Below are 24,025 nucleotides of genomic sequence, written 5' to 3' on the forward strand. Positions count from 1 at the left end.
CGCACGGCCATTCTTCCACTGCGCCACGCCGTACAGCACACTACAAATTGCCTTGAGTTCCCCATAATCTACTATATTTATAAATAATACAGTTAGTGATTCTTTAAGGTCGCTTAAGAGTTAAAGTAATGTACCAATATTAAAATAATTACCCAGGGCAGCTTGCAGTTTACGGGCTTTGGGTATGTTGGTCCCAGGCAAGAAGCATGGTAGGATGTTTGACATTTTCTGCATTGCAGCACAGGCTAAAAAAAAAAAAAAATTAGTAATGAATGTAGTACAGGACAAACAGGGCAACGCTAGGCTAGCTTTTACACCTTTGAATTTTTGCTTCTACGCCCACACACGTGGCAGAATGTGCAGCGCCTGCAGCACCAGTTCTCCTTGTTCTCCTCCAGAGGGCGCTCGTCAGCCGTGAGGCAAAAATTGTGGAAAGGCTCGCAGCATATCTGGCAGTAAATCATCTAGAGAGGGTAGTGGAGCAGCGGATGGGTTATAGAAGAACATAACAGACGTGTTCTGAAAATAACTTATCTTACATCATGTCGACCTTTGCTGGCACAGAGCAGACAGACGGGTTGAGGTGTGGTCGGGACAGATGAGAGGATGCTGAGCCCGCCCATCAACCACACATTCTGCACAGCACAGTCCTCCTGAGGGACACAAAGCATACAGGTCCGTGAAGTCAACTTGACATGGAAATATAAAGAAGTCTGAAGCTTGACCGCCTACCTTAAAATCTACTCGGATCTTGCTCTGGTCTTGGACCATGCCCTTCTGGGGGAATCCGTTAGTGAAACCCAAGGGGGCGTTCACTGACACGTACTCCGGAGCATTCTGGGAATGAAGTAGACAATGTGCGTCAGTTCCTGCAGGCCTTTGCAGCAACGTCTCTTTTGCAGAAGTGTCCTTCTCTTTGGGTTCATCCTCCCGCTTTGTTTGTGTCCCATCCTGTGACTCTTCAAGCTGATGGCATTTTTGCGTCATTCCGTCCACAATTTGCCCTTTGTTGGTTTGGGCAATCTTGGTTAAAACATCAATGGGTGGCAGTTGTGACAGCGCGCACCCTTGAAACCACAAAGTGGCCATCACCTCTGTCAAAGCAGAGCGTGACGCCGATTTTGGGGATGGTAGAGATGATGATGACGCGTTTTTTTGCAAGGCAGCGTGCACCATAGACTGAGGCAAGCGGCACAGTCGCAACACAGGAGTGTGTCGTGGGGCTTGCATTTGGAAATGAAGTGAAGAAGGCTGTGTTTCAGGGGCAGACGCCTGCAGAGGAAGGTCTACTGGAAGTTGGGATGATGGCAGCATGGAGGTCGTTACAGCATGCAATTCATGTGGAACATTAGTCTGTGTTACAGGCTGAGAGTATGTAAGGTATGGATCCAGACACTGGGGCGACTGCAGGTAAGAATCAGGTAGGCGGTATAAGTGTATTCGGAGCTGCTGCTGCAGCTTGGGCAGGGGGGTTCCAAGTGGGCCGGGATGAGGGTAAAAATCGCTGAGCTCCATCTCTTCCGGGTTCTGCTGTCCCTGTGGAGGAGGGGACTGCCTAAGCCAACCAGCAAGACAGGTTCCAAAAGCTACACTTGAATGAGATGCATGCAGCGGAGGCGAGCGGCAGCAGAGAGGTGGTAAGAAGCCAGGTTTCAGGAATGTCATGTTAGCCAGGGGAAAGTGAGGCAGGTGAAAAGGAAAAACACTGTCGAAGCAATTAACAGCAGGAGTGAACTAACAGATGCATGCTTGAATTCCCATCCAAATATTATGACAGGACAACTTTTGCTTGTTATTTTCAGACTAAATTTTGATTTGTTAAAACCATTGCACATAATTTACATTTACACAAGGACAGAAATTCCCTAAATAGGTGTAAATTGTTTACTTATGCAAGTGTAAAAAAGTAAAATATGACAGCAAACTTGGTTGCAAAATAGAAATACAAACTAATGCCCACAAAAAAGGTTTTCAACTCTTTTTTTAAACATCGGCTATATGTGTTTTTTTTTGTTTTGTTTTTTAAATACTAACGTGCATTACCTTTTTTAAACATCGGCTATATGTGTTTTTTTGGGGGGGGGTTTTAAATACTAACGTGCATTACCAGGAAATAAATATTAGATATGTTATACTAAAAATACTAGTTTAGAGCATGATGAATTTACAAAGACAAAAGCAGAGGGTTCACTACAAAGACAAAACGGAAACAAAAGAGTAAAGCAAGGTGATAGGCCTACTATATGTGATATATTGTGTGAAGAATTCAAAGAATATCTAAATCTGGTACATTAGATTAGTTTGAAATTGGGAAAAAAATTTAATTGGAAAAGCCTTGGTGAAAAATTACTTGGAAATATTTTTTTTTGGTAGCAATTGGTCAGAAAAAATGTTATGCAAAAAGATAGTTATTTGGAGCAAAAAGTGTTTCCAAATAATTATTCCCAGGCATTTAATGATGTTACAATAAAAGAAAGGGGCTTATTAATGTATGCAAAATTACCTTATTATTTCTAGGTCTGCCTGGAACTCCTTTAGAGAATGGCCGACGTTGCTTCACAGCCTCTTGGGGACGTCCGTCACATAATAGTCCAGTTTGATAGAGGGCATCTCAAAAAGAACACAAACAGAACTAAGACGGTGTTGTGTTTGAGAGGAAACAAAAATAAAGGAACATAGAGAGGCAAAGTTTACCTAGTTTATCATCCAGCTTGTCAGCCTTGGATTTCTTTACTTCTTCCTGCTCCTCGTCTGATTCAGACTTGAGCAGGTTCCAATAGGAGCGTGGCGTGACGTTGCGCAGGGACTGTTTCCGGACTTCATTCGGCGTGTCAGACATCTTTGACTGTCTATTCCCCCAGTTGCTGTCCTTGCTGCTCGACACAGGTGCACAAAAATTCCTGGCCCGGCCTGAGAGAATGCAAGATTAGTGGTGTATATTTATTACATTTGGATGCCACACCAACTGCATTACTTATTTTCGAAAACATACCTGTGAATTGTTTGACAATGCGCTCTGTCTTTGCTTGCTCAATCCGTGCACACCTCCTGTATCTAATAAAAAAAAGGCAATTATTTAAAATAAGCAGCACGGTTCAACTAAACATCTGCATTGAGGTACACAGAGAGCAGATGAACATGGGTGTGTGCTACAGTACCTCATAAAAGTAAACAACTCACAATTTACCAAGCATTTTTATTGCACTGTTATGGAAGTTATTTTTTGTCTTTATTACAAAACCTTGCTTTTTACACTGCATTTTTTGCATTTGAATTTTGTGAACTAAATTTTTTTTTTTTTACATTAAATATGCTGACAATTTCAGTTATTGGACTGAATTTTTTAACATTTAGTCTTTTCTTTGTTGGCGAGAAGACTCATTGTGCAAAACTGGAAAGCTGCAGCACCTCCCTGCCACACCCGCTAGATTAGATATTCTCTATTTCCTTAAATTGGAGAAAATTAGGCTGACATTGAACGGTTGTTCTGTGATGGTTCAGAAAGTATAGGGTGGTTTCTTAAATATTGTAAAAGAGACGGATCTCAAATTTAACCCCAATTGAAATCGGCTTACATTGAACGGTTGTTCTGTGATGGTCCGCTAGGTTAGAAATTTTCTCTATTTCCTTAAATTGGAGACAATTAGGCTGACATTGAACGGTTGTTCTGTGATGGTTCAGAAAGTATGGGGTGGTTTCCTAAATATTGTAAAAGAGATGGATCTCAAATTTAACCCCAATTGAAATCGGCTGACATTGAACGGTTGTTCTGTGATGGTTTAGGGAATATGGGGTGGTTTTCTAAAATATGTAAAAGAGACTGGTCTCAAATTTAATTTTTGAAATGTCATTGAAAGGTAGATAAATAATGAACCTTTTGTCTGATTTTGTGTTCTGTATTGCTGCACCATGTTGGGGAGACTCGGAGTGCAGTTGTCTGTGGCTTCATGTCAATATTTGTCTCCTCATGCATGTTTTTTTCATGTTTATTATTTCTTATATTTTGTTTTATAGATAATTTTTGTGGATTACTTGTTGTTGTTTTTTTTTGGGGGGGGGGGGGGGGGGGTAACATTTGACGTGTTTAATTGTATTTCTAGACTGTACATGTGAAAAATTCAATACAAAAAGTTTAAAAATATACCGGTATATATATGCTGACAATTTCATTGAAGAAACATTTATGTTTAAAAATAGTCTGTAAAAGTAGTGTTTTAAGATTCAGTTCATAAAAATTCAGACTCAAGACTCACTTCCGTTAAATTAAGACCGAAGCAGATTGGGTATCAAAACCAGCCAATGAGATGTCAGGTTTGCAGACACCTCACTGGAAGTGGGTCTTGAGTTTTGAAGCAATACATTTTTCTGCACTGAATTTTTATACACCGTTTTTAAAACACTGTGTTTCACATATTCAACACACATTTTGCTCACAAATTTTTATTCGATTAAGTTGTCAGCATAATTTCATGTAAAACAAAAAAACTGTTCATAAAATTTAAACAAAAATATCTGTCAAAAAAAGCTTTGGTAATAAAGACCACAATTAACCTCCATACACCATATTGTGCCTGTGTAATGTCTCTGCGTACTGCTATACGAGCTGTACATAGTAAACTTGGAGATACCTAGAATAACCTATTTATAGTATTGTACCTTGACAAGATTATGGCCTTGTTCACACTGTAGGTCAACTCTGATTAATTTGTCCACATGCGACCTGTATTAGATTGTTTTCATGTCCGTGCTGTGAACAGTACAATTCTGAATTTGTCATATCTGACCCAGTATGTGGAAATAAATCGGCTATATACTGTATGTGATGCGACCTCAATGTGAACGCTCCCGCGCTCAGGTCGCATTCATCCAACCAGATCATCAAAAAGCGATAAGCATCATAATTATTTGCCAAAATAGATGGTTACTAAATAAATAGTTGACAAAGGAGAAGAAAACAGGTGAAAAAAATATGTTTTAGGATCTCACGTGGAAGTTCCACCACTCCTGTCTCCAACTGCTCACCCACAGACACGCTCTCCAAACAGACATCGAAGAAAGTTATTCCATAAAACTGTCAAAGCCAAAATATTTGACCTCTTCCTTCTTAATCTTCCACACGCAATAATTTCATCAGAAAATGTTGACTTTGATTGCAGAAAATTCTTGAAATTGCCACAAATAAGAGTTGAAGCCATCTTTACTTGTATAAACACTGCAGTGCGTCCGACCTATTGTCCGTATGCAAGTCAGATAGCATTCACATTAGAAATCACATTTTTTTGTAATGTGACTGCATTTGACAAAAAAATCAGAATTGCATATCTGACACTGCAGTGTGAACGTAGCCAAAATGACTTTTGCGGGATACTGTATAAGCAACTTATAACGCACAATCAGTTTCCAAGACTTACATGCAACACTGTCGCTTCTTGTTGGGCCCCCCAAACTTGGGCTTGTCGTGGCAGTTTACACACTTGGCGCAGTCTCTGTCCACCAAGCAGCCCTTGCATGTTCCGCAGCGTCGTGAGCGGCTGCCACCGGGCCTATACCGGCTTAGGACCTTCCTTTTTCTGAACTTGCGGCCGCGCCTCCTGCCTCGCCGTCGCCACTGGAGGGGTTCCTGAGAGACAAGCCACTGAGCCCTGCCTTGATCAGAGATGTCATCATCATCATCATCATCATCATCTGCAACATCTGCAAGCAGGAGAGGGGAGAGGATGGGTAGGAGCCCTGCAGCACAAAACCTTCTAAAGCTGGTTTATTAAACTGGGGGACAAATTTGGTCCGGGAATGACATCAGATGGTGTCAAAAGTCTCTTTACAAAGTAAACATGTTTTTATAATAAAAGCAATTCATGAGATATATTAATCAGATGTGTTCTATGTACTCAGTAGTTATCAAGTTTCAAGTGATATCACCCCTCCGAACTTTTTTCTACTGGGTTATGTCAACGATATTGTGTACTGAACAAAGACATGGGACATCAAAGAGCTGATGCGAAAGATCACTGATGCCATTGTCCTCATTCATGAGGCGATGCCACAGCAAACATGGCAAAACGATTGAGTGGCCTTCCAACATTGCCGTATTAAATGAGGCAAACAATTTTCTAAAAATGTCCATAAATTGTCAGTAAATTTTCTTTTGTCATAAAATATATGGACAGCTTGTAGAATATATTGAGTAATATTATGATGCCCGGAGGAGGAGTTTGTATTGCAAGCTTTTTAAGACAAAATCAACAGAGCTTCTGTTGGTTGCAGATGAGTACTGCACTCCATTTTCACTGAAATGCTTAAAGATGCAATTAAGAAATAGGGGTGTACTGGTCTGACATCAACAGAAAAACATGTATCGGATTAAATTGGCTTGCATCTAAAAATGCTGATAGTCCTCCAATAAGCAAACAAGGTTGGTCATTTCTTGTATTCTAGAGAAGTCATTTAAAACACGGTAGGCTATTGGCTATATGAGCTAGCAGCTACACAACAGCTAAGCACACAAGATAAACGTACATAAGTGTCTTCAATTGAACAATATTGCAGTCTAAAACACATTTGCCAATATAAACAGGTGTCAAATATATATAGTTGTATATTACTTACAGACACAAAGTCTTCAGGCAGAAGCGTATATTATCCACTAACAAATGTGTTTGTATCATTCCACTTATTGCGCTATAATCTTAACCTAATCATTGTAGCCCCTTGCTATTGCCAAAAAACAATTACCAAGCCACTTCAACCTAAATACGGCATAAGTCCATTTTAGACGGTTAATAATAAACAGGTTAGGGCTGGGCGATGTACCGAGTTTGTAAGATACATCGATACATTTTTAAACAAGATATGAATTAAGAAAATATCTTAATATTGATATAATTTATTTCACGTTAAAATGACCAAACGCCGCTTATTTGTTGTGTTCCTTGATTCTCCTCCGTTTCCCACTCCCTCTCAACACTCCATGGGCTAATAACCCCCTCCCATTCCTCCTTCCAAGACGTGCTTGCCCTGTCCCACAACAACAACACACAAGCAAATATGTAGTCTGACTGTGCCACCAGCGATCAACTAGTAAGTAAAACGCTAACTTCTGGCTTGGTTGTGTGGCGGTGGTTCAGATTTAAGCCACTGGACAAAAAGCAGGAGAATGTGTTTTGTAGGGAGTGTCAAAAACCCGTGGCTACAAAAAGTTTGAGGACAACAAACCTATTCCAGGGACGGCGTGGCGCAGTGGAAGAATGGCCGTGCGCGGCCCAAGGGTCCCTGGTTCAATCCCCACCTAGTACCAACCTCGTCATGTCCGTTGTGTCCTGAGCAAGACACTTCACCCTTGCTCCTGATGGGTGCTGGTTAGCGCCTTGCATGGCAGCTCCCTCCATCAGTGTGTGAATGTGTGTGTGAATGGGTAAATGTGGAAGTAGTGTCAAAGCGCTTTGAGTACCTTGAAGGTAGAAAAGCGCTATACAAGTACAACCCATTTATCATTTATCATTTACCTTCAACAGCGACACCCAATACAGTACGAAGAGTGCATAAAACTTCATAGCACGACAGTGGCAGTGCAATCCATGTCCCCAGACTAAAACAATGTACTCTACAAGCTTCGGTATCATGTAGGGATGTCCCGATCCAGGTTTTTGCACTTCCGATCCGATAACGATATTGTTTTTGCACTTCCGATCCGATACTGACCGATACTGGCCTATCCGAGCATGTATTAAAGTTTAAAGTTATTTAGCCTACCGGTACTTAGTTGTCAGAATCATGTTGAAAAGGGTTTTAGTACTCTTGATAACAACTAGCCAGCTGAATTAGGGGAGTTTGAATAATACACAATGGTTGGTAACAAGAAACTGACCTGTTTATTCAAGGATAAACACAAAATAGACAAAATTATACATGACAAACAGAAATGGCATCATTGAACTAGGGCTGGGCGATATGGCCTTTTTTTTAATATTGCGATATTTTAAGGCCATATCGCGATACACAATATATATGTGGATATTTTGCCTTAGCCTTGAATGAACACTTGATGCATATAATCACAGCAGTATGATGATTCTATGTGTCTACATTAAAACATTCTTCTTCATACTGCATTAATATATGCTACTTTTAAACTTTCATGCAGAGAGGGAAATCACAACTAAAAAAAATCACTATTTTTTTCATACAGTGTTGATCTGGAAATGTTTGCCTCAGCATTTTGATGGTGTGGGCGTGTGGCACCGAATGGAGATAAGCGTCTCGACAGACGTTACAATATTTGAACAATGATGACGAAAACTGTTTTCTCTGTCGTGTCCGTGTGTCGAAAATTGTTATGCGCTTATTTTTTTATTTGATTTTGTGCGTGGCATAGATTTGCCGTGCGCTAGCATCACAGCTAACGTTAGCCATACTGCTACCTCTCTGCTCGGGGAGGACGTATACGTATGTGACGTATGACATGACAGTATGTGTTGTGTGTAAGAAGGTGCGCTTGCCGTCTGTGAGAGGGAGACACAGGAAAAAGTGAGAAGAGCCTGTCGTGTAATGTCCGCAGCTAAAAGCAACTGCGTGAGAATCCATGGACCTGTGGATGTGTTGAGGGTGTGCTGGAAAATGGGGAACGGAAATTAGGGAGCAGCAGAAAAGTGGAATGTATTATTTAAATCGGTGCGTTGGAAAACACGGACCGCAGTTTAAAAAAAAAAAACTGGATCTGGATCGGCATTTTCCCATGCCTTGCCGATACGCATTTTTTGGCAAATATCGGCGGCCGATCCGATCCAAATATCGGATCGGGACATCCCTAGTATCATGCGTAGTGCCTTATGAGAAAACCAGCAAAAGGTGGAAGATAACCAGAGTGTTCGCATATCACATTGCTAAAGACCTAGTCCCCATTTCCACCGCCGAACGCGACGGGTTTGTTCGCCTCATCAAAGTCCTCGACCCCAGGTACCAATTGCCAAGCATATTTCGCACGAGAAAGTGACAGTTTATTTTCTGTGCTGTTAATACCCATCTTGACTAACTGGGTTAATAAAACTGCCGCGAACTGTTTACAGTACAGTTGTCATTCAGTTCAACTAAGAATTTCAGTGAATTTAGCTCAAAAATGAATATCTTTATATGTATATTTTAACCGGAAAATATATCGAGATTTATATCGAATATCGAGTTTAAGTAAAAAAAAAAATATATCAAGATATACTTTTTCGTCCATATCGCCCAGCCCTAAAACAGGTTGGTGTTTTTCATACCCACCACTGTTCGGAGTAACTTTACTTGATTAAATAAGCCTATGCTAACATTCCACATTACAAAATAGTAACATATGATTTGTGCTGATGTCGCAATAGATTAATACCGATATTGGCTAATACTCAGGGCTTAAATATCAATATCCTATTGAAAATTAAAAAGTTGTGTCAGGACAGCCCTAATAAAAAAATAATTCTTAATCTATAGTTATACATATAACACTTCCCAGATTTTTATGTGACTTCCTTTTAGTGGTGGATGGACTTTGCTTACCTCATCAAAATGATATTGATATATTTCCTATCATGTGAATGTAATTTTTGATGTCATGAGGGATTTGTTCCTAAATGTGGTTTACTTGGGAGACAAACTTCAGGGCAGTGAGTCTAATGGTCAAACAGCACTTTCTCACCTCATACTGAGTGATGCTCACTCGACCAGTGTTGGGTAAAGCTTTCCAACAGCAGTGGCTAATCTGTGTGTGACAAAAGATATTTTTGCTCGCAAATAATTGACTTACAACTACAGTGAGCTAGCTAACAAGGCAGGATTTTTTTTCTTCTTTTGCTCAGCAGCTGCTAAATTTGAACCAAACAGAATCATGTTTTGTGGGAATTTGTGTTTTTTTATGCTTTACTGAGCAAGATTGTGAAGCTATTTGTGCTGAATATAGTTTGTCTAACAATGTTGCGAAATGCTGTCCTCTCAACTGCCCTCTTTCTTTTTTGTCTACTTTGTGGATTCATTTGGGTGTTGAGATCAAATAAAACTACATTTAGTTTGCATGCATCACAAATAACAAGTGCAGCAAAATAGAAAACTCTTGCATGTTAATTGGAACGCACTTTGTGGTAGTTAAGAGTATATTGTATGTACATAATGTATGAGTTAAAAATGTTTGTGTGTGTGCTTAAAGCGTACCTTCTACAGCAGGAGATAGGGCAATTCCCTCTCTCTCGTGGAGGGGCAGGGCACTGAGGCGAGGAATGTCATCTGGCACCATGGCGCGGGGCTGGCCCAGTGCTACTGCTGCCGCCCGGCAAACATGCTTGATCCTGGGACCACGCAGTGGCTGCTCCTGACGACAAAATACATGACAAATAAGACAATAGCTTTAAAAAGTAAATACAGAAATATATTACTTTATATACAAAACCCAAAACCAGTGAAGTTGGCACGTTGTGTAAATCGTAAATAAAAACAGAATACAATGATTTGCAAATCCTTTTCAACCTATGTTCAATTGGATAGACTGCAAAGACAAGATACTTGACGTTCAAACTGGTAAACTCTTGTTATTTTTTGCAAATATTAGCTCATTTGGAACTTGATGCCTGCAACGTGTTTCAAAAAAGCTGGCACAAGTGACAAAAAAGACTGAGAAGGTTGAGGAATGTTCATCAAACACTTATTTGGAACATACCATAGGTGACCAGGCTAATTGGGAACAGGTGGGTGCCATGGTTGGGTATAAAATCAGCTTCCATGAAATGCTCAGTCATTCACAAACAAGGATGGGGCGAGGGTCACCACTTTGTGAACAAATGCATGAGCAAATTGTCCAACAGTTTAAGGAATTTAGGGATTTCACCATCTACGGTCCATAATTTCATCAAAAGGTTCAGAGAATCTGGAGAAATCACTGCATGTAAAACTCTACTATGCAAAGCGAAAGCCATTTATCAACAACACCCAAGAAACGCAGCCGGCTTCGCTGGGCCCGAGCTCATCCAAGATGGACTGATGCAAAGTGGAAAAGTGTTCTGTGGTCTGACGAGTCCACATTTCAAATTGTTTTTGTAAAATGTGGACGTTGTGTCCTTTGGAAAAAAGCCAGCATCTGTGATGGTATGGAGGTGTATTAGTGCCCAAGGCATGGGTAACTTACACATCTGTGAAGGCACCATTAATGCTGAAAGGTAAATACAGGTTTTGGAGCAACGTATGTTGCCATCCCAGCAACGTTATCATGGACGCCCCTGCTTATTTCAGCAAGACAATGCCAAGCCTTGTGTTACAACAGCGTGGCTTCATAGTAAAAGAGTGCGGGAACTAGTCTGGCCTGCTTGTAGTCTAGACCTGTCTCCCATTGAAAATGTGTGGCGCAATATGAAGCCTAAAATATCACAACGGAGACCCCGGACTGTTGAACTTCAGCTGTACATCAAGCAAGAATGGTAAATAATTCCACCTGAAAAGCTTAAAAAATTGGTCTCCTCAATTCCCAAACATTTACTAAGTGTTGTTAAAAGGAAAGGCCATGTAACACAGTGGTTAACAATGCCCCTGTGCTAACTTTTTTGCAATGTGTTGCTGCCATTAAATTCTAAGTTAATGATCAGTTTCTCAGTTTGAACATTAGATATCTTGTCTTTGCAGTCTATTCAATTTAATATAAGTTGAAAAGGATTTGCAAATCATTGTATTCTGTTTTTATTTACGAATTACACAACGTGCCAACTTCACAGGTTTTGGGTTTTGTATACCGGTATATCTTTAAGGCAACACTTGCCTTGGCCATAAAAAGTTACATTTCGAGGCCTGTAATGAGACCCTTTTTGGGCCTCGGACCTATAACGTTCATAACATTGAAGGATGCCTGAGGGTTAAGACAAGAATATGTTGATTGACAAACATATTTAACATCATTACCTGAGAACTACCAAGTTTAGAAGACAGGTTGACTCTCCTTTTCCTCCTTCCACTCACTGGCACTTGGGACTCTCTGGAGCTCAACTGTTTATCCACACACACAAACACAAGAAGCTATGAAATAAATGTAATCGTTAATATGAAATATGAAGGGATGTGACAATGCAAACCTGCGACAACTTGAACTGCTTTTGCTGATCAATCTTAATGAGCTGCACTTTGGCTTTCTTCAGCAGGTGAAGCATTCGCTTATTGGCTCCGCTTAGACCAACGCGATAGCCGGGAAAGATTTCCACCGCCTGGCGAGCATCCGCACTTCCTGCTTCATCTGCAAGTAAACAGAAATATCATTAGGTAGTTGTAGGTAAGGTGGGTATTATGTGGGATAACTGCTAGTATGGCGTCACATAGCTATTGGATCGCATTAACCCTTAAAAAAGTTATTCAACATCAACAACAGTTGCATACAAAACACAAACCATGCAAAATAGTGGGATTTCTAACAGTGTGTCTATTTATTTTAGTTATTTAAAAAATACCTTGGTTAAAAGATTCCAGGGCATGTAAAAGTACTTTTTGAGCACATTCAACAATACTTAATCATCATAATTAATGATAACTATGATAAGTTTGGTCACAATTAGGCCTGCAACAATTCATCGATTTAATCGATTAATTAGATTAAAAAAAAAATTTTAACATCAATTTGTACTTTGCTGCTTCTATGATTATTTAATATGTAAAATATGTGAACATTGTATTGCTTCAGCGCACACAAGAGCAGTGCACCTATTGGAACAAATTAATCGATAGATTAATCGATTACTAAAATAATCGATAGCTGCAGCCCTCGTCACGATAACCTTGATATGAAATGTTCACATCATTACATCCCTAATAAGAAAATCCCAACTCTAACACAAACACTTAATTACTCAATCGATAGCTGCAGCCGTCCACACGATAGCCTTAATATGAAATGTTCATGTCATTACATTCCTAATAGGAACATCACAGATCTAACACAGACACAGGATATGTGTACTATATTTTTTGGACTATCCGCCGCTACTTTTTTCCTATGCTTTGAACCCTGCAGCTTATAAAATGGTGCGGGTAATTTATGAATTTTTCTTTGCTATCGGCCATAATGTTTGTATTGAACAAATAGTTTTCAACTCTGAAAGAAACACTGAAAAAGTCTGTTATTGTTTGTGCTATAGTTCTATAGGGTCATCTTTTGGACAAGTTTGCCTACTGCAGGTGCTCCAGTTTGAAAACTTTCTGGTTCCTTCCTTGAACCGGAAGTATGTTGTGTTAAGTCTACTATTCCTCTAGCACTTAATGTCACTGTGGAGTGATAGAATCTGTTTAGCTGATTTGAGAGCTAGATTCCGCAACTAGTGGGTCCATAACAATGACTTCTGTTTTGTTTGACCAGCCGTTTTACTGCCGTGTTACAGGCACCATTTGGAAACAATTACAGTATGTAAATAAACATTTACAAAATCTTTCGTACTGGTATATATCTGCGGCTTAATGCGGCTAATATATGTAATTATTAAAAAAAAAGTTCCTAATATTTTGTGGGTTTGGCTAAAATACTGGAGCGCTCTATAGCCTGGAAAGTACAGTGATTGTTTTGTATGAGGTTTTTCTAAAAGTGAGTGGAACTGCTGTTAAAGTGTACAGATAATAATGGAAAAAAACGTACAAAAATATATATTGAAGTTCAAAGGACTGATATTTTGTACTGGTTGAGAATATCCCCGTGAGAAGTTAATTGTAAATGTTCCTGCCTCTTTAGAGAATCTGAATCGAGAATCGTTGAGAACCGGAATCTAAATGAGAACCCACAATTCCAACCAGAATCGACCAAATTAGAACGAGGCCCAGTAATAACATTAGACAATGCTTACTGTTTTTGTCCGTGTCTTCCTGCGAGGTCTGGGAGGATGTCTTGACGTCAGTGTTTACTGACACAGCTAGCTTTCTTACCACCCCAGGCAAGTCCATCTCTTCCATGGTGATTTTTGGTTTGCGCCTCCTTTTGATGCGTGGTGTTAAAACGTCGGCATGCGTGTCCTCACTTTGAGGGACAAAATGGCCTCTCCTCTCCGCCAGCTTCAAGGTGAGCTTCTTCAGGTTCTTGTAGAACTCAAGGTGACTGGTGCCATAACCGGGTCGCGGTGTCAGCTTGGCAGCAACAGCGGAGGGGCTTTCCAATACAGATACAGAGTCGGCGTCACATGCAGATTCGTGGGAGGACGTGCTGGTCTTTTCGTCCTCCCTCTGTGGTTGATTCTTCAGCCATGAGGACAAATGGCCCTTTGGAAAGGGGACCAATCCCTGATCCAGGAACCTTTTTGGTGTTTTGATGACGCGTGACGACCGTGCCGTCATCACAGCTGCGGGGTTGGCGTTGACAGAATCAAAAAGAGAGCCGGGGTCGGCTTGCGGTGGTGTGTCAGTAGCAGGTTCTGTAACGTAGGTGTAAAAAACATGCTTTGTACGCTTGACACGTTTTGGGCTGGCAATGGCGGGAGAGGTGTTGTTTTGCGGCTTTCTTCTGTGGCCAAACAAAGACTTGCGGGCGTTTCTTTTGAATGTGCGACGCTTTGACGGCACCAGAGATGTCCCTGCCGTCGCCCCCTGTCCGCTCTGCACTCCAGCTTCCACTCCAATTTCTGGGGAGGAGGCCACGGCTTTCTTCTTCCTTTGGCGCCGGTGCAAAGACGGCACTGTCAGCCAGCCCTTCCCGCGCTTCCTCGGCGGCATTGGATCCTCTGACACCTCATCACGCACTTTAATTTTGGAAGTTTTTGCCTTTTCTGTTGCGGTGAGCAGCGGGTTCAACATTTCCTCCTGCTGTGTGTCTCTAGCTTTGTTACCTGACTTTGATGTCTGTTCATCTGAACATTTGCTTGTCTTTGGTGGCCTTTTTACTTTAATCGCTTTTTCTTCCTCTGAGTTCCTTGGCACAATTTTCCCAATCACACTAGATTTTGGGGAAGTCTTGGGGAGTATTTTTCCAACAAGAGGTTTGGGTGCAGGAGCACAGTCTTTGAGAGGCTTCGATTTTTTGTGTGGACGACTTTTTGCCACTCCAAATCCATCAAAGTCTTCATCCTGAAGGAAAAACAGAGTCAAGATTAATATCAGACGCCTAAAACTGAACAATATCAACTACAAAAGAGCCAAACATTAGGCCAGGACCTATAACAAATGTTGCTCAACGATATTGACCTCCAAATTTCCGATAAATTATATTAGAGCTGCACAATTATGGCCAAAATAATATTCAGGATTATCTTTATCAATATTGAAAACACTGATCACAATTATTTACTATAGAGTTAGACAAACTTTAATGATCCACAAGGAAAATTGTTCCACACAGTAGCTCAGTTACAAAGGATGGAAAGTATAATGCAAGCATAGGCACAAAAAGAGGGCGAAAACAAAAGGTATAAAGTAGACAAAATTTTGTACCATAGTAGCAATATAATATATAACATATATGTAATATTTACATATTATGTATACAGTATATCATATATACTGACATATTATATAATATATACAATATATAACAAATCCCAATTACCATGTACAATATTACAGTATATGCAACAGCCGCAGCAAAAAAAGGGCAGCATAAAATAAAATGGAGTAGATCCAGCTATGTTATGCAAAACATTTCTATCGCACTATTTTAAACAAATAGTAACCCTATGTGAATGTGAATGAAACAAAAAAAAAGATTAGAAAATACAATTTACAAAAGACAACGGGTTAACTAAAAATAAATATGCCATAGGAGAGTGCAATCATAAAGTGCAAACAAGTATAAAATAAAAATATACCGGTACACAAAAGACACATAAAACAAGTAACAGTGTACTGCTCACAGTAATTATTAGACATGTCTTTGCCAAATAAAAATTATTACATCCATTATTTATGTGTGTTTTTGAGGGGTGGATAAATATGGGGTCCCTCGGTGCACAATTGACGTTACGGCAGTCTGTACTTTGGGCACCCTCACTTTTGTAGCCATTTGTCGGGGCTTTGCGCCGGTGGCGGGCGGGTGAGCAACTATAACTACCGGTATTTGGATTATTAACTTCACGTCACAGGCAAATAATGGCGGTTTGGAAAAGAAGGGAAGTGTACATAGCACCCAGCATTGTCCCACCCACACAACCATCTGATTGGTTACAAGCAGAGCGGTAACAGCCAATCAGCAGCGCGTATTCAGAGCGGAAACAGCCAATCAGCAGTGTGTATTCAGAGTGCCTGTAGTCAGTGCTTAGCGTTTAGCAGGTAAGCAAGGGAACTTTCCCCAAATTATAATAAACACCTCCCAGTCAACTACTAGTAACATCACTATGAGCCTGTTGACCTTCTAGAAATATAAAAGGCAGCTCAGCTTGCTCGCAGTCCTGGCTTGAGGTGAAGGCTAATTCGCTTTTAGCGTGACGTTAGCTCATTTTGCGGTGTGTGTGCGAGCGCGTGTGTGTGTTACGGACAGCAAAGCCCTGTCTGTCTGTTTTTCACTTTACCTTTTTCTGTGTTGATTGAGCGGAGTTGAAGCAGCAAAAAAGGACATTATGTTAAATGAAGAGTTTCTGTCTCTGATGGTTGATATAATAATGTAACTGCATCATTATTCCTACATGAACTCCATGGTGTTCAGGGATGAATAGTCTCTCCTATTGCTATTGTACCATTTTTTCAGCTACAGTTACATTAATCATTAGTAATACAGCAGCCTAGTTTTGAATGGCAGGGTCCCTGCTATCACATGTTGATAAAAATATAACATTTACATAATAAATCAACTACAGGCTTCCCAAATTCTGTAATAAATTAAGCATGATGAGGTGACTTGAAACTGTTTAATGTTGCACTTTTTATAAGTACCGTAGAAGAAAAATGTAATTTTATTTAATCTGAGCAACAACTTGAGACAGTTTAATGTTGATTAACGTGAGCAGAATTATTATACTGTTCCCAATGTTAAAAGGATAAAGCCATTGTTTACAAATTTGGTAAATAAATAACCAAAAATTTATATTTTGTTGTTTCCTAACTGTACCGAAAATGAACCGAACCGTGACCTCTAAACCGAGGTAGTACCGAACCGAAATTTTTGTGTACCGTTACACTCCTAGCGCAGGAGCATCTCCAAGTTTCGGGGAACAATCAGGAGGGTGCCTATAGAACAGTGAGGCGTGTTCCGGGGTTAAAATGCGTACCTGTTGGCACTCTAAAGGAGGGGAGGGCACTGATGTAATAATGCATTTATTTTTCCTAATATTTTTTAGGAGCTTCAAGAGACCAGCTGATCAACTGTCAGTTGTACAGCTGTTTTCACTTCTCATTCACTTACTCTGACATGAATGCACCGTCTTTCGGTCGCTCCCTGGTGGTTGGCTGACTGTTGGTTGTGCAAGTGCTTGAAGTGATATGCAGCGGAGCCTGCTTATTAAATGTTAATATCACCGACGATCACCCTTAGAGGTGGGGGAAATAATAGATTTTTGGATGCATCGCAATTCGGACATGGAAAATTATAAAATAAATTAGTAAACATCAATAATCTATGTATTTATTGTAAATAAAGTAATGCAGACAGTTCTAAAATTTGCCCGACTGCTGCGAGCCAGCTCACCGAGAAATCCGACCAGTTCCTTTATTATAGGGCACTTATGATTCAGTTTTGCACACATTTCCATGGATTTAATACATGTGATGGTAATTTGTTATTACAAATGCACTGTTTAAAAAAAGTTGCAAGTGATAAATGCTTTTTTAGTGAAGCAAAAAGAAAAATTTTACTGCATCAATATACATAAATTAAAGATACATCAATAATCTTTAATCGAATAGTAGCTCCTGAATTGTAATCATAATCGAATCATGAGGTGGCCAAAAATTCACACCTCTAATCAACCTCATTTAATTGTAGCGGTCAAAATCATGATCACGATTAAAATTCAATTAATTGTGCAGCCCTAAATCATCTTGTGAACATTGTTTTGAGACCAAAATTAACCACTGATGTAATGACAATAACAATGCAAGTATACCCTTTCAAATGCAATAAACTTGTATTCATAGTATATTTTAACATTGTAATTGGAATGTATGGCTGCACGATTATGGCCAAAATAATAATCCCGATTATTTTTTATCAATCACAAGTATTTACAATGTTATTTAAAACAAATAACAGTATGTTAACAGAGCTTAATGTCAAAATCAAACTTAAAAAAATAATCAGTTATAAAAAAAGGCGCGAGAATGCGATCATCTAGTACAAACACTACTGAAAAATTAAGATTATGCACAAAAGGCAGATATTAAACAAGGAACACACTGTACTGCTCACAGTATATTAGGGCTGCAACAACTAATCGATTCAATTCGATTATAAAAATAGTTGGCGATTAATTTAGTCATCGATTCGTTGGATCTATGCTATGCGCAGAGGCAATTTTTAATTGTAAATTTTTTATAAACCTTTATTTATAAACTGCAACATGTACAAACAGATTAGAAATAATAATCAAAATAAGTATGGTGCCAGTATCCTCTTTTTTTTTTTTAAATAAAATATTGGAAAGGATTATCAAATTAATCGTTAGTTGCAGCCCTACAGTATATATATAGGACATTTGTCTCGGCCAATTAAAACGCTATTACATTCATTAATTATGTGCGTCTGAGAGGTGGATGGATATTGGGGTCTCTGATGTTACAGGCCAATTAAAATGTAAACTTTTACATCTCCAAACAGACAAATAAGAAGAAAAAATATATACGCTATCTGCTATAAAACAGGTTCTTCCCCTGTTAAGGGGGGAACCCTCACAGCATCCTTTTTGTTTTATGGCGGGGCACTTAACGTTAAGAGGTGCATAATCGCCACCTGCTGTGTTGGAGTGTGAAACAAGGTTCCCTCTTCTGTACCTCCCTCACATACATACCTATATTCCTTCACATACTAAATTCTACTCCAAAACCCAGTCTCTTTTAGCCGTCGCCATCTAAAAACTGCAGCGCGCTCTTAAACGCACACCGAAACTCCACGAAAATGAAGCGACGGAAAATAAAGTTCAACCAAGCGCTTGGCTCCGTTTACTCCGAGAGGAAATCTCTGTGGCAAAGTCTGTATAGTTGTGTTCCGCCATGTTATTTCAAGCTGAACGACGCATGTGCGCATGCGCCAGTGCTGCTGTGAGTTAGTTTCCGAAAGTAAGCAGTGTTGCCTAAAGTGCGTTAATAAATGATGTTGTTTTTTTAATTTAAAATTTAAGCGGTATTAATGACTGTCGGGAAATTTACCGTTTGACAGATGTGGATGAGTGTATGTTGCTTACACATGAAGGCTAAAAGTATATATGTGTATAGTTAAAAGTTAACAGCTGAATACTGTTTCCAGTAGACTGATAAGTCGTCACCTCACAATGTTGTCGGCACAGTCTGCCTTTGTTCTTACCATTTGTCACAAAAAAAATTTGCAACAGTCCTCTTTACGTAGTTTTAAACCACAGCTTCACTAGACATATTTTGTAGGGCAGTAAATACATCATATTTGTTTATGTTATTCCAAAAACACATTTCTACAAACCCACACATCTGCATTTAAGAAAATAGACACCTATAGACAGACACTACCTAAAACAGATAATTTTATTGATTAGTTAAACGTCTAAGCTGCAAGATCTAGTCCAACTCCAGATATAAATAAATGTATGTGCATTATAATCACCAGATTGCAGTAACATGGCCCCCAAAAATGCGCAAATTAGTATTTTCATGCACACTTCTGCGATATCAAAGCTTATATATAAGGATTTAAAAATACTTGTTTTATGTCAGCTGACAGAATTCATCTTTCTTATTATGTCAGTGCTTTGAACAGGTCATAAAAAATTTGAGACAAGTCGATAAGCAATAACCGCCACCTACTGTGTTGGAGTGTGAAACAAGGTTTCCTCTTTTGTCCCTCCCTCATATATTAAAGTTAAAGTTAAAGTTAAAGTTTAACTCCCTCATATATTCCTTCACATACTAAATTCTACTCCAAAACCCAGTCTCTATTAGGCCCTGTTTACACTAAGCCGGATAAGGTTATCCAGGGTAATTCACACATAACCTTATCCTTGTCCACACACATCAATGCCACCGTTTAAGACTCCCCCGCACCCCCCTTCCGCCAGCGCAACACGACCTAATACGTTACATCCAGTGTTGCTTTGTGTGCAAGTTGTTAAATGTAACTTATCTGAACAATATCCAGTGTTGTGGTATTTCAATTAACCTGGGATTCAGTGTGCTGTGGGGCCCTATTGTAGTTAATCACACCTGAGCAATTACAAATTAATCAAATCTTTATTAGAGACGTTGAGTCTGCGACATACATGGCGGACAATAACTGTTAAGTCTGCTTTGCCAGTCAAAAAGCATTTGCTGTTTTCCGTAGTTAGTCTTCACTCGACGGCCAGGTAATACAAAGCACACGCTACCTTTTTATCACATCCACAATTCTCGTTGTCTCTCGTTGACAAATGGACGAAGTTTTTCGCTAAGTAGTGCCGGAGATTCAAGAAATACACGGCACACTTAGCCGTGTAAAAATTTGTCCGAGGAGGGGGACCATGAATGCTGGTTTAGTGTGGCTGAAACGGGGCTTAGACTAAATAATTATTTGTTTAATCCAATTCACTTTATTTGTATTGCACATTTTAAACCATAAAAATGTTTCCAAAGTGCTGCACAACAATATTAAAAACAATATTCAAATATTATCCTTACCTCCTTAATCTTTTTTTTTTGTCTTAATGAAATTAAACAATGGATGTCCGCTAACATCTTGCAACTCAACGCCAAGAAAACGGAAATGCTGATTATCGGTCCTGCTAAACACCGACATTTATTTAATAATACCACCTTAACATTTGACAACCAAACAATTACACAAGGCGAATCAGTAAAGAATCTGGGTATTATCTTCGACCCAACTCTCTCGTTTGAATCACACATTAAGAGTGTTACTAAAACGGCCTTCTTTCATCTCGGTAATATCGCAAAAATTCGTTCTATTTTATCCACTAGCGACGCTGAGATCATTATTCATGCGTTCGTTACGTCTCGTCTCAACTACTGTAACGTAATATTTTCGGGTCTCCCTATGTCTAGCATTAAAAGACTACAATTGGTACAAAATGCGGCTGCTAGACTTTTGACAAGAACAAGAAAGTTTGATCATATTACGCCTATACTGGCTCACCTGCACTGGCTTCCTGTGCACTTAAGATGTGACTTTAAGGTTTTACTACCGTATTTTCCGCACTATAAGGCGCACCGGATTATTAGCCGCACCTTCAATGAATGGCATATTTCATAACTTTGTCCACCAATAAGCCGCCCCGGACTATAAGCCGCGCCTACGCTGCGCTAAAGGGAATGTCAAAAAAACAGTCAGATAGGTCAGTCAAACTTTAATAATATATTAAAAACCAGCGTTCTAACAACTCTGTCCCAAAATGTACGCAAATGTGCAATCACAAACATAGTAAAATTCAAAATAGTGCAGAGCAATAGCAACATAATGTTGCTCGAACGTTAATGTCACAACACACAAAATAAACATAACGCTCACTTTCTGAAGTTATTCTTCATTCATAAATCCCTCGAATTTTTCTCCTTCGGTGTCCGAATTGAAAAGTTGGGCGAATGTCGTCCGGCGCTGCCTCCCTCTTAGTGAAGGTGTGTTCGCCTTCAGTCATCCATTGTTCCCACGCAGTTAGCAGTCTAGCTTCGAATGCCCTGTTGACACCAATATCTAGCGGCTGGAGGTCTTTTGTCAATCCACCCGGAATGACGGCGAGTATTGAATTAAGCGCGTAAGCGTGTCTCTCAATGTGATGTTATGAGCTAGCAAATATAACAACTACACTACCCAGCATGCAACGATAGTGACGAGCATGCGCGGTAGCCCTGAGAAGCGTTGTTGTATGCTGGCAGTTAGAATGTGGTTATGAGCACGCTGTGAGTAAACGTTGAGAACTCAGTTAACACGCCTCGTCTGCATTATTTATAATTAGACAGACAACACACTTAATAGGAGCCATTTTGGGGTCTTTACATAAACACACAAATGGAAATGAAACGTCACATATCCCAGCATGCACCGCGCGCTTCTTCGTCATCCACTGTTCCCACGCAGTTAGCAGTCTAGCTTCGAATGCCCTGTTGACACCAATATCTAGCGGCTGGAGGTCTTTTGTCAATCCACCCGGAATGACGGCGAGTATTGAATTAAGCGCGTAAGCGTGTCTCTCAATGTGATGTTATGAGCTAGCAAATATAACAACTACACTACCCAGCATGCAACGATAGTTACGAGCATGCGCGGTAGCCCTGAGAAGCGTTGTTGTATGCTGGGAGTTAGAATGTGGTTATGAGCACGCTGTGAGTAAACGTTGAGAACTCAGTTAACACGCCTCGTCTGCATTATTTATAATTAGACAGACAACACACTTAATAGGAGCCATTTTGGGGTCTTTACATAAACACACAAATGGAAATGAAACGTCACATATCCCAGCATGCACCGCGCGCTTCTTCTACGGGGAAAAAAGATGGCGGCTGTTTACCGAAGTTGCGAGACCGAAACTTTATGAAAATGAATCTTAATATTCATCCATATATAAAGCGCACCGGGTTATAAGGCGCACTGTCAGCTTTTGAGAAAATTTGTGGTTTTTAGGTGCGCCTTATAGTGCGGAAAATACGGTACTTACGTATAAAATACTACACGGTCTAGCTCCGTCCTATCTTGTCGATTGCATTGTACCATATGTCCCGGCAAGAAATCTGCGTTCAAAGAACTCCGGCTTATTAGTGATTCCCAGAGCCCAAAAAAAGTCTGCGGGCTATAGAGCGTTTTCTATTCGGGCTCCAGTACTATGGAATGCCCTCCCGGTAACAATTAGAGATGCTACCTCAGTAGAAGCATTTAAGTCCCATCTTAAAACTCATTTGTATACTCTAGCCTTTAAATAGCCCCCCTGTTAGACCAGTTGATCTGCCGTTTCTTTTCTTTTCTCCTCTGCTCCCCTCTTCCTTGTGGAGGGGGGGGGGGGGGGGGGGGGGGGGAGCCATGTTAGAAATGGCTCTAGTGCTATTGTCATCTAAAAAAGGCTGCAGTTGCGCCACAACACATTTCTCCAAAATTTTTGACACAAAAGGTAATCTAAGGAGTTAAACAACAGTGTAGACAACGCTTTAGAAACTTCACTAAAGTTTTCTCTTTGCTTCTTACCCATTTGAGAGTAACCTACTTTTATTGATTGCAGTACCATTTCTGGCACTTCTGCGATATCAAAGCTTATATTTTTAAGGATTTAAAAATACTTGTTTTATGTCAGCTGACAGCATTCATCTTTCCTATTATGTCAGTGCTTTGAACAGGTCATAAACAATTTGAGACAAGTCGATAAGCAATCTCTAGAAATGACTCTGCATGACTGCGCGCTACTTCCTAATCAGAAACAACACAGTATAGTAGCAGCACTGAATGTTGATACAGAGCCCCGGGTGTGAAAGTGTGATTACAACTATTTTTTTTAAAAACCAATACGTTGCTAAACGGCTGGGTATTTGGTTTAAAAGACTGGGCTGCTCAGATACCCCATGCTGTGTACGAACAAAAGAGCTTTGACTTTCAAAATAATAAAGCATATAAAAACATGCACCTGGGGATAGGTTAAATGGCGACACTAAATTGACCCTAGTGTGTGAATGTGAGTGTGAATGTTGTCTATCTGTGTTGGCCTTAAGATGAGGTGGCGACTTGTCCAGGGTGTGCTCCACCTTCCTCCCGAATGCAGCGGAGATAGGCTCCAGCACCCACTGCAACTCCGAAAGGGACAAGCGGTAGAAAATGGATGGAAAACGGTAGACGGTGACTTCAGTTGACACTGGTTAATAAGTTCTGTACTCCTGCATTGCTACTTTAGATATAGTGCTGAATTTAGGATGTAGCAAAAAGGAGGATAATTTCTGTCTTAATTACGAAAGCTTTTTTTTCCCCATAGAA

The 24,025-nt window shown here is 39.9% G+C and overlaps 1 protein-coding gene across 5 annotated transcripts in view; it reads right to left on the reverse strand.

Moving 5' to 3' along the window:
• Positions 1-24,025, reverse strand: part of kmt2ba (lysine (K)-specific methyltransferase 2Ba) — a 69,680-nt gene that overhangs the window by 42,225 nt on the left and 3,430 nt on the right. For 3 of the 5 annotated variants that reach the window (XM_061930926.1, XM_061930929.1, XM_061930927.1), the window contains exons 2-13: positions 13,830-15,039; positions 12,081-12,238; positions 11,911-11,994; positions 10,180-10,336; positions 5,412-5,694; positions 2,993-3,054; positions 2,695-2,910; positions 2,504-2,610; positions 733-1,536; positions 540-653; positions 318-464; positions 153-245 (exon numbers count right to left, since the gene is read on the reverse strand). In XM_061930926.1, the coding sequence (XP_061786910.1) occupies positions 153-245; positions 318-464; positions 540-653; positions 733-1,536; positions 2,504-2,610; positions 2,695-2,910; positions 2,993-3,054; positions 5,412-5,694; positions 10,180-10,336; positions 11,911-11,994; positions 12,081-12,238; positions 13,830-15,039 (3,435 nt within the window). The remainder of the gene's footprint in view (positions 1-152; positions 246-317; positions 465-539; positions 654-732; positions 1,537-2,503; positions 2,611-2,694; positions 2,911-2,992; positions 3,055-5,411; positions 5,695-10,179; positions 10,337-11,910; positions 11,995-12,080; positions 12,239-13,829; positions 15,040-24,025) is intronic. The other 2 variants (XM_061930928.1, XM_061930930.1) reach the window with 2 other exon arrangements.

The sequence above is a fragment of the Nerophis lumbriciformis genome, linkage group LG37, assembly GCF_033978685.3.
Source record: "Nerophis lumbriciformis linkage group LG37, RoL_Nlum_v2.1, whole genome shotgun sequence".
In the NCBI taxonomy this organism is placed as follows: domain Eukaryota; kingdom Metazoa; phylum Chordata; class Actinopteri; order Syngnathiformes; family Syngnathidae; genus Nerophis; species Nerophis lumbriciformis.